The sequence below is a fragment of the Spinacia oleracea genome, chromosome 6 (genome assembly GCF_020520425.1).
Source record: "Spinacia oleracea cultivar Varoflay chromosome 6, BTI_SOV_V1, whole genome shotgun sequence".
Classification (NCBI taxonomy): Eukaryota; Viridiplantae; Streptophyta; class Magnoliopsida; order Caryophyllales; family Amaranthaceae; genus Spinacia; species Spinacia oleracea.
The window spans coordinates 96,599,041-96,612,279 of NC_079492.1; the positions used below are offsets into that span (position 1 = coordinate 96,599,041).

The window sequence follows — 13,239 nt, forward strand, 5'->3', positions numbered from 1 at the left end:
GTCAATACCTGGCCTAGGGGGGATCAATATAGAGGGTTTTGAGGGAATCAAGGGATAAAGGGAAACAACAACAAAGGGAATTAATCCTTCTAATTTCGTTTTCCTTTCCTGAATACCTCCAACCAAACTGCCCTTAGAATATAAGAGGATTAATGAGGTATCTTTTAAGATTGTTCCGTCAGTAGGAGAGAATTTCACTTTTGTTATGGTTCAACACAACCATACACAAAATAATATAAATTGTGCCTAAAATGTACTATTTGCAAACAAAGTTCAGCAAACAAAGCTCCCCAACTAGTTTCATGCACGCCAAAGACGACAATTGCAGAACGGGCATACCCTGGTGGATGTGGCACATAAATTTTTTCGCTGATGGTCATCGTAAAACTGACATCCTTTTACCTTCTTTGGCCTATAACAGCAGCGAGTGAACAACTAACAAATACTAGAGCTAATCATCATCGCGAGTTGACGAGCTTTAGTACCTCTCATTCAATTGTAGACTTATTTAAGGCTCCCATTTCTTTTCAGACAATTTTTCAACATTCTATACAACTTTTACTTAACCACAGGAATACAGTTTTTATCTAATATGTCAAATTTTGATTCTTATAAAAACTGGTGACACAAGATATGTAAGGTTCCTATAGGCCTACTTTTGATATTTATAGATATTTACAGTTACATAAGCACAGTAATTAACTAATTATGAGACGAAACTGTACATAAGGAAAACACTAAACACTAAACCCAAAACCCTAGACACTAAACACGGTTCTTCCTGTTAGCACACATGCCACATTTCAGACAGATCCAATGCAGTTATCTGCTGATTGCACAAAAATCTGAATGCACTTTTTTCCAATCAATTTCTCCTTCAATTTTCAATTAAGGCAGTTCGGGGATTGGTGTCTCGTGCCAATCTTTTGGCTGTGGTGTTTGAATCCCAGAATTGCAAATTTTCACAAGTCTGTCCCTCCACATTGCTGCACATCATTTTTCAGGCAAAATAAGTGGATTGAAAGTTAATAGCAAAAACTCGTAGAGATATGCTGTTAAATTGATAACCTACTGCATACCTGCGTCTTTGTACCTTTCTTCTTGTACTGCTAACTTCATATTTTGTACAAGATTAAATTCTTCAACCAGCAAATCTGGACCGTCAATGGGGCTGCATATAAAAGTCAACTATTGGTACAGAAACTTTCAGAATTGAAAACGGAATAAACACAAACTATCAGGGCCCCACTGAATCAAAAAGCTCTGTAAACAGCAAGGTTAATACCTGTCCAATAAAACATCATAAATAGGTTTTGTATCACGAACTCTGCCTGTCCCATAACTAATTCTGATAGCATCTGTAAGGACAATTTGCTTATTTACATAAATTGGAGCCTGTGTAACATTATTTCATGATCAAAACAATAGTTAGAGTAGTACCAGAAACAGCAGTTTAAAAGCAGATGAAAGTCAAGGGAAACAACAACGAATTGAAACATGAATGAATCTACATCAAACAGAGGATAACAGGGTTTCAACTTCATAAATTTTGAGTAAACATGAGAGAGCCCATTTCAAAAAGATCTAAAGATCTCCTTCTCCTGCCTAACAATTTTTTCTTTTTAATGAAAAATCCCCGCATAAAGCAAATATTCAGATTAATTAAATTAGTATACATGTCCCATTACCCTTCCCCAAGGCCCCCACATCTCCCAAGTCCGTTAAATGAAAGGGCCCTTCAAACTTTCTAAGGGCACCAATTTTGTAGCACAAAAGCAGAGTAGCAACTAATACTTAAGAACTGAAATAGTTAACAAATCACTAAGTTTGAAAGTTTGGCCATAAATCAACCTCCTAAAACGATATTCCAGAAACAGCCTTGTCGGTTTTTTCCCGATTCTCCAATGGAAAACCTTTTTCTATGATACAAATTACAGTATAAGAAAAACTGATCCCACATACAATCATATCTTGACCAATTCTGCCGAAGAATGTAAAATATGTACCTTACATCTTTGCGCTACGTTGATAGCATCTGATGGTCGTGCATCGATACTAAAAGTTTCCCTCTCTCCTACCTGACATAAACTAGAATCTCCTTAGATAACACAACAAAAACAGTAATTGTGCAGTAACTGGACAGCCAAATTTGGAAATTCAAAAATCTTACTTTGCCTAAATATACGCTGGCAAAATATGTGTTGACCACCCTTTCAGTAATTTTCACCATCCGTACCTAACATTTGAGATGGAACAAAATAATATGAGATGACAGTATGACACACTCAACGAAGAACTATGCCAGTCATACTTGGACATACTAAGCCCTTCTACGAGGGAAACAAGGCGGGGGGAGGAAAAAGAGGACTTACGTACACTGCAGAAAGACGTAAAACTAATATACACAGGAGGGATGGACATGCTAATTTACTCCCCATTTTGTTGCTCATAAACATTTCTATGTTTTACTCTAGAATAAGGCTAGATGGACAGCACATACTATGATGGCCAAGAACAGAGGCTGAAGAATACTGGATGTCTTTTAAAGAACTAAAGAGTCTTTGTCAATGAAGTAATTTTTTTTTTAAATAAAAAAGTGATGAGTGGAATTGAACCATAGAAATAGACTCTTCAGCATCCACTAGAACTACAAAGGCGGATACATGTAAGTATGTAACATGGATGGTTTCCTAAAAAATATTTGGCGACAAATCTACGGTAATAGGAAAGACCAAACTTCACCAGGGTTATGTCTGTGGAACATGTCCCCAACGTTGGTGTCATCAGATGGAGGTCCAACAGTAACTGTTGTCAACCAAAACATATTGACTATGAAATGACCGGACAAACTAAGAATTGCAAAATCAAATCAATTTAGATGGATGAAAGATAAAACAATGATGAGATGAAGTTCAATACATAGGAAGCTAGACTCTAGGCTTATTTCTTATTTACTGTGTAGCTTGCTAACAATTCCTAAGGTCCAACAAGTAGTATCTCTGAATACCACTTAAGATAATAAACTGTGAAGGAGCCCCCAAAATTACATCACACCAGACCATGACAGCATACCGATTCCCCAAAGAAGGTTTCTGCTTATGGCAAGATGGAGCACAGGAGCAGGGTACATATTTATGCGGAATAAACCTTTCAAAGGCAGAAAAATGCATAAGAGGACCTGCTACTTGACAATAAATAAGACGTGAATGATAGTTTACTAGGATATTTAACTTAACCCATTGCAATTCAATGCTCGGTTTACTTTCCCATAAGTAACGACCCTTTTAGTCACGTTTAAAATGAAGAAGAATCTAACAAATGCTAATTTATATTGTTAATAACATTACGACCTCAAGATACTGCAGACGCGATAAGGAAAAAAGAGAAGGAAAAATCTATATCTATATTAAAACTCCAATGTATTCCATAGACATCTCTCCATGTGTCACGATGACTTGGCAAGTGATATGGAATAGTAGTGCCATGTCATACACACATGGCGTTTATTGTGTCCTCATTAAAAAGAAACGTTGTTATCCATCCTTGAACTCATGAAAAGTTTTAACTATCACTCCAATGACATAACTTATGATTCTAAAACAATTAAAAAGGAGAAAATTCATACTTATGAATACATAAACCTTTAATACCCAAAATTTATGTATTTGAATAATAATTTATGGTAACAAAAATTTTCTTAATTTTTATTCATTTACTAATCAAATCATTTATCTTTTCTAAAAATGTATTTAGATTAAACATAAAACCATGAAATTAACAGGGCAAAAAAATAGGAAAAAATAATGTTGCGCTTTCTTTTACTCCCTCTGTATTTATTTAAGGGATACACTTGTCTTTTCCGGCCGTATTTATTTAAGAGATACACTTGCCATTTTTAGTAACTTATCAACCCCACCATCTAATTAAATAATATATCTACACCCCACCCCCACCCCTCACTCCCTAAAATGACATGGTCCCCATTTGTTTTTCTTATTAAAATATCTACTCAACCCCAATTGTTTTAATACTTTATTTCATTCAATTCTTTTTCTTAATACGCGTGCCCGGCCAAGTGTATCTCTTAAAATCTCTTAAATAAATACGGAGGGAGTAACTAATCAAATGTGTTTTTTTCCTCCAAAATGTATTTCGGCTTTGTAACACAATAAACATTTGTAACTTAAAAAATTCTTACAAGTCATAAGCAAAGTGGGTACAAAAAATAAAATTTACACAAATCATGCAAAATTACTCAAAAAATTAGTTTAACGGTAATTGGTTAACCAATTTTAATATTTTATTCTTAAACTGGATATGTAATGAAATTTATATTATGGTCAAACTGCGTATATAAAGAAATTTATAAGTGAATTTGAAATGATTAAAAAAAACTCGAATTACATGCAACACTCCGGAGCATCGCCTGGGCCACAACTAGTTGATTCTAAAAATCCCACATTTTCCAGTCTTCTTAAAGTAGTCCTAACATTCAATTAACGGGTAATAATCCCACGAAAGTTTTCTTCTTGAATTGGTCCTTACCCTGTTACCTGTTTATTATTAAAAAAAATATTTAAAGTAGTTTCATTTTAGGTCATGTGTGTATGGCGTCGAGTTCGTTCTTATAGAGAAATTGGAGGATCACCACATATCACTCGGTTAATCGTTTACCAAATACTCCTCCCGTCCCAATTTAATAGTTGCAATAAGTTTTTCACGAAGTTTTATGCGATAAGTAGATGCTGGCTTATCTATTAATATATTTCAATAGAAAAAGTGGGTGTGATGAGAGATAGTGGAAAAACATTTTAACTAAATGAGAAAAGGAGTGGGACCCTAACTTTTGATAGTGGGAAGAGAGAAATAATAAAATAGTAGTGAGTCCATGCCATAGAAGGAAATATGACAATCAAATTGGAAATTCAAGGCTAGGACAAAAAAGGAAAGTGCGACGATTAAATTGGGACAGAGGGAGTATAATCTATTCATCAAGGACTTTTAGAACGATGGCAGGGTAATTCGAGGCTAGGGCATAATTTCATTGTCTCTCTTGTTCTTTATCTCGGAGTTGATGTATTTAATCCATCCAAAGAATGATTAAGGTTTTCCACCTTAGCTTTCTTTCCTTATCAAGAAAAAAATTATTCCCACCCAATTTCCAAACCCTTTCATCTCTCCTCCCCTTTCCCTTTAGACAACTTCTTCCACCATTCACAACAAACCACCACCACCGTGACTCCATCCACTACGGATCCAACTCTTCCATTCCTCCTTCATATGTCCTTATGCCATGAACTTACCACCCTATCATCCACCCACCTAAGCTTTGAGAAGCCATCCCCACCTTAACCAATTTTGTTTCTCCTCTCTTTTCCACCACAGCAGCCACCCAATTTTAAGAATAGCCATAAAGAAATTCACCGACCACCTTCATATTTGCCATCTTATCAATTATTCCTCCTCTTCTCCATCCACTTCTACTGTCTTCGATTCTCAGACTTTCACGGTATGCGTCACTTTAGATTAATTTCTTTTTTTATTATGTTTGCTATGTCTTAATTCAACCGGTTAATGCCTTAAATGACATTGTAATTTCTATTTCCGTAATTTACTATGGAAGTAATATAAGTTCTAATCTCTTTAAAAAATCATGATTTGATTTAATTGCATATTTGCATTAATTGAAGTTTGTGTTGGCTGAATAAATTATGACATCTTTGATCATTATTTACAAAAATTTATTTCACCAAATTGTGTCTTTAGTGAAACTACATTCACAAGTTGTGTCAACTGATCCATATAAATTCATCTATACAATTGGCTGAGTCATTCACTGAATCATATTTGTGGCTTTTTTATTTGGTGGAAACAAATTCATTAATGTATGTCACAGTAGTGGCAAATTGTCTAATTGATTGAGTGTGGACATTATTCAATAGGCTGAAGTTTGTGCGGATTATCATTGTTTCAATTTTTACAGATTAAATCGGTGCGTATGAATTATGATACCTTATGATGGCCTGAAAACCGGCTCAAGCGATCTCCAGAAGAGGTTTTAGTTAGTTTTGTGTGTCCTGTACGTAAATAGATGACAATACCATAGCATAGGGAGCGGATTTGGAGATGGAGATGGATTTGCAGATGACGGTTTGGGTTTGCAAGGGTGAGGTTGGGAATCAAGTGATGAAGTTCAATGTGACGTGGAAGGGTGGCGGATCATGGGAGGAAAGGGAGGTACGGCTGGTGGCAGCAGGGGTGAGAGGGTGGCGGAAGGTAGGTAACTTATTATTTAAAAAATTACCTGATATTCGAAGTTGTGGGTCACTAGGGACCATTTTAAGAAGACAGCCTTTAAAAGTAGGATTATTCCCAATGAATTGAAAAGTAGGACAAGGGCAGACAAAGGTGGAAGTTTCAGAATCAATTTTACTGAAAAAAAAAGGTTTAAAAGTGGCTGATGATTAAAGACTTTTAGACTTTTAGTATACGGTAATAAATTTAACAATGTACCTCATTTTCAAGTCCTACCACAAGATTTCTCACAAATTGGAACTGATTTGAGTAATCCTGTAGATAAATAGGGGAGAAAATATTAAGTAACAGGATCAAATAACCAACAAAACCATCTTCCTTAGGGGGGGGGGGAATTGAAACAAAATCAATTTAGATTTCAGAAATGGAATTACCCCATGTTCGTCCTCATTTAAGGAATCAATAAGTTTCTCAACAGCCAACTCTCCTGCATTACAATCAGGTTAATGCTAATTAAAAATTACATGTGAATGATGAAACAATCACGCCAAATAAACAGCATCAGAAAAATACAGTAAGACCCATACCTACAACAATGGGAAGCAAAAAATCCCCTTGACAAGATATCTTAAGGAAAATAGTGGGATGCCGAAAACGACGAAGAATGCTTAATCCTATGGATTTGACATTGTTTCCACGATCCTTCAATTGAGTAGAGAAAGGAGGAGACTGCGGAGCAAAGTTTCTCACGTCCTCTTGAAATCCTTGCTTTCGCAAATGGTGATGCTTCACAGTCTCTGCACCAGCCAAGTAGGAACATAAGACAACTAAAATGAATTATGTACAAAAACATCACTCTAACCAATCCATTAGCTAATGCGTGCAATGTATCCATTCAAACTCAGAGGTGCATACAGATTTAAGATTCAAAGATTCCAGTGAAAGTGTTTAAGGAGAAAGCACATCATCAAAAAAATAAACAATAACTAGATTTGTTCCTTTTCCTTATCTCTGCACATACTAACACAACTGATAACATCTTTTTCATAGACCACCATGTACAAACAAGCTTGAAACATCAGAGGAATGTACTGAAACAACTATACGAAGTATTTTGTTTTTTACTGCCCACAACTTTTAAACATTTGGTTCCCCCATAGGAAACAAAGCTACATTCCTGAGCCAAAATTATTCTCATTTTGATCATTCTAAAAGGCTCCCAACAACCCGTTTCCGTTGAACCAAAATTATTTATTCCCTGGCCTTTTCAATGAGACTCTTCTAGTGAACTTCCAAGAGCTAAGGCTGCGTACATCTCAAGCTCTCAACATCCCTGAACCGCCCTACAGGTAAAGATGTAGTATGCTTATTTGACAGGAACTATCCTTTTAAAGAGTAAGCTATATTCCCTTCGTCCAAAAATTATATTCACATCTTAGGATTCCGAGAAAATCTATCACATTTTTTGAAAACTGTTTATGAATGAATAAATAAGGATACCCCTACTTGAAAATGACTGCTGATAAGTCATAACAGCATGGCAATAACATGCCTTTATACAGGGAAATTTAGTATAGCATGCCAAAGACCTTAGTTACATATGACGGATTCGGATTGGAGGGAGTACTCTACACTCAAATTCAATCAATGTGAGCTATCACTGAGTACAATTCATCGGTGTAACAAATCCTACTATTTATGAACATCGCTAAATAACAATCTGGTAAGATTGCGACGCTCTGCAAGACTGCAAGTAACACTCAGTAACTTTAAGCATTTTGATCAAAAAATTCAAAATCAATCAATAAATAGTGTTCAATATGGGATTCACTTGTCTGAACAAATTAACCGATCCCAGCAATCACATTACTAAATTTAGTAATAAACTCAAGTTACTTGAATAGTAAGTGATTTCCCCTAATTATACATACAAAACATAAATTGCTCAACTAAAATCCAATACTAAAGAAATAAACGGAAATTAAATACCTGAAATTAAGAGGGAAGCTTCGACATATTCATCATCGGGTTGATGATGATGTGATTTGGGATGAAATTTACCATGAGAGTGATTTTTACAAGAAATAAAAGCGGATTTATTAAATTTTCTCGGGTTAGAAAGGGTTAAAAATTGTAATGAAAATCGACAAGAATCAGGGAAAACAAAGGAATGAGTAAGAATGTTTGATTGATCTGAAGAAGATGAAGGAGCAAACCCTAGAATTCCGAAACTACGAGCACAAAGCTGAGCTCTGAGCATCATTTGCAGAAAAAGGAGATTAATTTAGGAGAGAGAAAGAGAAGAGAGGAGGAGCAACTACTGTTAGCGTGAAGATTAAGATAATAATGATGATGATGAAGAAGAAGATAATGGGGAATTTTGCAAACTCATGAAACATGAATTGATAATTTTTTATACTTCCAAACTCAAGATATTAATCTCAGAATTGAGAACGTGTAGCTGTCCCTTTCTCCTTTCTCTACCTTGTACGCGCAAAGAGAAACATGACATGTAATTGGACGCCATAACGTTGTCGAATTGGATTTATCGATAAATATTTTACATTGAAGTTAAAGTTAACGTTAAATGCTTAAAAGTTATCCGTAATGTAAAAGTTATCTATTTTTTAATGATAAAGATCAATTTAATAAAAAAATATTTCTTCAAAATTACTAATAATGTAAAAAATTAATCATTTAATCCTTTAAAATGTTTATCTTTCAACTTTTTTTTTAATAATATAAAAGTTAGAGAAAACTGGATAAAAGTTAGAGAAAATTGGATAAAAGTTATGTTGGTGTACAATTGTTTACCTAATGTATACAAGACCTTTTGATCTATTAAATACATTCGAATTATTCTTGTGTAGACCTGGTCTATAATAATATTAGTGTGGAATACGTTTTTTAAGTTCTTCCTATTTGAAGTTTGGGGTAAAATTTAAGAAAATGAAATATTGTAATGATTGGGTGTAAGAGAAAGTAATAAAGAAATGAAGAAAAGTAATAAAGAAATGGAGGAGAGAAAAAATATTTTTAATAAAGTAATAAAAAATCATAAAAGTTAGGTTGAGTGAATGGGGAAATGTAAGGGGTGATGGGGAAATTGATGGTAGAATATGAAAAGATTCTTAGGTATTGTGTGTAATTAAGTTGAAATATAAGGGTATTTTAGACAAAAACATATCTAAAAATAGAAACAGGAAGAACTTTTAGGAACGCCAAAAAAAAAACAGGAAGAACTTTTAGGAATAGAGAGAGTAGTTTTCTCTAGCACATTTTTTACACTCATAAAGACTTTTATTGTTTATATACTCCCTCTGTATTTATTTAAGGGATACAATTGGGGTCATACTATTCGTCGCCCGCATTTATGCAAAACGTCCACCTCTATTTAAGTAAATGTCCCTCTCACCCAACCTAACCCTCACTCACCCCCACTTCCCCACCCACTTACCCCACTTTCTCTCACTAGACCCACCACAAAATTTCGGCAACCACTATTTTTGTCGTCTCCACCTTAGCCACCGCCATAATTGGTTGGGCCACTACCACCACCTCAATTCATATTATTGTCACTCCCTCCACTCAGTGAGCTCAACCACTAGCACCACCACTGTCGTCGTCACCACCACCACCACCGATGTCGTCATCATCGTGATTGTAGTGGAATTTAGGCTGAGAACGTAAATGGACGGCGACCTTCCTTCAACGCCTCTGTCGTCGGCGGCGGCGACAACATCGATCAACTTGGGAGGTGAAATAATTTTTTTTCCAGAAAACAAAGGAATAGGGCTGGGAATCCCATTCCTCCTAGGCAAAGAAGTAGTATTACCAACCCTATTCCATGTGTAAGAGGAAATGAAAAAGCAATCTAATTCAATGGAATGTGATTGTTTTTTCAATTCTTCCTAGACAAGGAATAGGGATGATAATCCCATTCCATAAATATAAAAATTTTTTTCGCTTATTTTCCTTAATTAGTTTTTAATTTAGTTTTGTTAAGTTGTTGACTATAAGTAAATTTATTTGTTTATTTGTTGACTATAACTAAATTTGTTTGTTCATTTGTTGACTATAACTAAGTTAATAATTAGATAAGTAAAAAATGTTCAGTTTTGTTCATTTGGATAAAATTTTTATTGATGATATAATTAATAAAAATAAGGTGGCATATTTTAAGAGATGGTGTGCAAGATGCTCTTACACACCTTGTGTATTTCTATCACCTTCCTCTTACGATTAGTATCTCCTTCCTCGTAAGCCTTGTTCCTTAGAGTTTAACTGATTGAGCTGAATTGAACTGAGCTAGATTGAACTGAAATTAACTAAACTGAACTAAACTGAACTAAACTAAACTAAACTTATCTTAAAATAATAAATAATAAATTGACCTTTATTGCACACAGTTAGAGTAGGTCCAGTTTCATCATACAACTAGGTCTAGATTGACCTTTATTGTATTCTTTAATGATATCTTGACATATCAGATTATTGTGAAGAATGGATATCTTCCGACAACATAAGCACCTTGATTGGGAGAGATCATATCTGAAAGAATCTTCCTAAGCTTATCATACATAAGCTTTAGAGATACATTTATAAGATCACTAAGCAACAAGTTATATGTCTGATATCACCCACAGAGGTAGAAATGATTATTTTAAGGACTAGACAGAACCGTCGTCGAAGAGAGGAAGGAGGTTGGGTGAGAGACGTGTGAGGGAGGAGTGTTTTTGAGATGGTGGGACCTTCTTTCTACTATTAAAGAAATTAAGAGAAGGGAATGATTAAGGGACACCAAGGCAAACACTTGACATTTCGTTGATGAAACATAAGTCTTATCTAAGTTCAAATAAATAGAAATTTAAATCTTAAACATAAGTAGAACCTTGAACTTTTAATTAAAACTAGTTATTGGACCGTGCGCTAGCGCGCACGATCCCCAAGGTATAAAAAAATTGTTTCGTAAAAGGACATCTACAAATTTACGGAGAACTCTAGGAAAACAAAGCTAAAGCTCGATTTGCTCATAATTGAGAATATGTGATTATAAATACGTTTACAAGAGGTTTCATTGATATTTTAACATTCCACGTGCAATATTAAGCTCTCCGAAATTGTTATTATAATATTCCACATGAAACATTAGCAACGTGCTTAGGTTGAAAATGGAAAGAGGAGCATCTCATAGAAAAGCAAAGATAAAAAAGAAGGGTGAAAATAGACATTACACTATTGATAAGAATAAGACAAAAGAAAAACAAAGAAGGAAATTAGGGGTATATAGGTAATTGCACTATTGGGTGAATAGTAATAAAAGTTCAAGGCTTTATAAGTGTTAGGATTTGATTGAAATCAATTTAGCTAATATCTATTTGGGTGAAATCAATAATTGAGACAATATCATGACTCTCACCTTGTAAAGAAAATGAAATTTAAAACTTTAATTTTTAATTAATCTTGAGTTCAAATAAATTTTTAGAATAGCAAAACTTTAAATCTTTAGTCTTTCAAATTTTTAAAGCAATTACATATATATTATTTATTTATTTTTGTAAAACTAGAAGATTATTTTGGGTCTTGTTTAATAGATTATAAATTTAAAATTGTTGACTAAGTCGTACGAATCTAAAACCATAAACCAAAATTAGTTTCAAAGAGATTTAGAAACGAATTTAAGCTAGTGAATCTACTTAATACTTGACTAAGATTTGTTTAAAATTATGGGCTATTACAGTCTATATTCAAGAATCAGCCACTTAGGACCCCACATGGAAAAATCAAAACTTTCTACACTTTCTGGCCGAGCAAGGTTATGCCAAGTAAGGCAAATACAAAATTCAAAATACGAGATTCAAGATTCCAGTTCTAAGTTCCAACAATTCAAGTTCAAGGTGTCTACCAAACAATTTCCAATGCAAGTTCAAATGGCCTAGCACCTACTAACATCAACATTCCGACATTTCAAGAAATAAATATACCATCAACATTTTCAAACATACCAATCCCGTAGGTATGAATGACCTTCCCTCAAAAGTGGTTAAAAGTTCAACATTTTGCAAATCTACACGCAAAATCAAGAGTCTCTCATCATATATATTTACCCAAGGGAGAAACATTTCAAGGCCTCATACAAACAAAAATCAATACAAAGCGGATCGAGTACAAGTAATTCATCCTACACATGATCCTAAGGTAATTTCAAAAGAAAAAGTTTAAATACTTACATGGATTGGAGTAGAGGAGACAAAGAGCAAAGGTTGGAGAGAAAACAACCGAAAATATGAGAGCAAAATGCAAGTATGAACATTCGCCAAACTCCCGGAGGAGTATATATATAAGCTGCACCTGCGCCATGCACAGTTGTTACTGTCATGCGCATGTGAGGGATTCTCTCCGCGCGGTCTTCTGTGATGATTGTACGTACTTTATTGGTATGGTTTTATGCACCAAGCATCAAACGTCAAGTCAAAGAATCTTCCGGTAAATAAAAGTATCCGTCTATTTGGGAAACAAAAGCAGATAAATATCTCTTGCATTCAAACTCTGAAAAATACAAGGAATCGGGCAAAATTCTCCCATCGGACTCAGGCTCCGGGAAAGTCAAGAAAAATGTCAAGCATTTAGAAAATATTCCCCAACGGATATTCAATTCTATTCCCTAGTGGATTAAGACAGGCAAGTCACAAGCGGCATTTCAAGAAAAGTTCAAGAACCCAACGGAATCCACCCAACTCACTCCCAAAACTTTTCCTATAAAACCTTCTTTTTTCCACGAACAAACAGAGACAGAAACACCCAATTCCGAGCAGCGAAGCTCTGCCTATTTCGAAACTCTTCCACATCCAATCTTCAAATATTTCAATATTCAATCACATAAATATCTACAAAATATTCTCATAAAAATCTCTCAAAATAAAATTTCAATGTTCTAATGTCCTAAGCAATTTGGGAGTCTAATCATGGAAATCAATCAACACC

The 13,239-nt window shown here is 34.6% G+C and overlaps 1 protein-coding gene across 1 annotated transcript; it reads right to left on the minus strand.

The window, feature by feature from the left end:
* Positions 1-580: 580 nt before the first annotated feature.
* LOC110799699 (bifunctional nuclease 2) lies at positions 581-8,698 on the minus strand. Its single transcript, XM_022004971.2, has 9 exons — positions 8,245-8,698; positions 6,843-7,052; positions 6,690-6,742; positions 6,514-6,570; positions 2,171-2,236; positions 2,007-2,078; positions 1,286-1,395; positions 1,080-1,171; positions 581-986 (listed from the first exon to the last, which is right to left on the minus strand). Exons 1-9 carry the CDS (start codon positions 8,516-8,518, stop codon positions 889-891), a joined length of 1,032 nt encoding a protein of 343 aa, XP_021860663.1. The 5' UTR covers positions 8,519-8,698; the 3' UTR covers positions 581-888.
* Between the last annotated feature and the right edge of the window lie 4,541 nt (positions 8,699-13,239).

Excerpts from the sequence above, each read along its gene's own strand:
- LOC110799699 (XM_022004971.2), bottom strand. The coding sequence starts at position 8,518 with ATGATGCTCAGAGCTCAGCTTTGTGCTCGTAGTTTCGGAATTCTAGGG. Across the intron at positions 6,571-6,689 it reads TAAATGAGGACGAACATGGG|GATTACTCAAATCAGTTCCA; the intron begins GTAATTCCATTT and ends ATTTATCTACAG. Across the intron at positions 1,172-1,285 it reads TATGATGTTTTATTGGACAG|CCCCATTGACGGTCCAGATT; the intron begins GTATTAACCTTG and ends TTTTATATGCAG.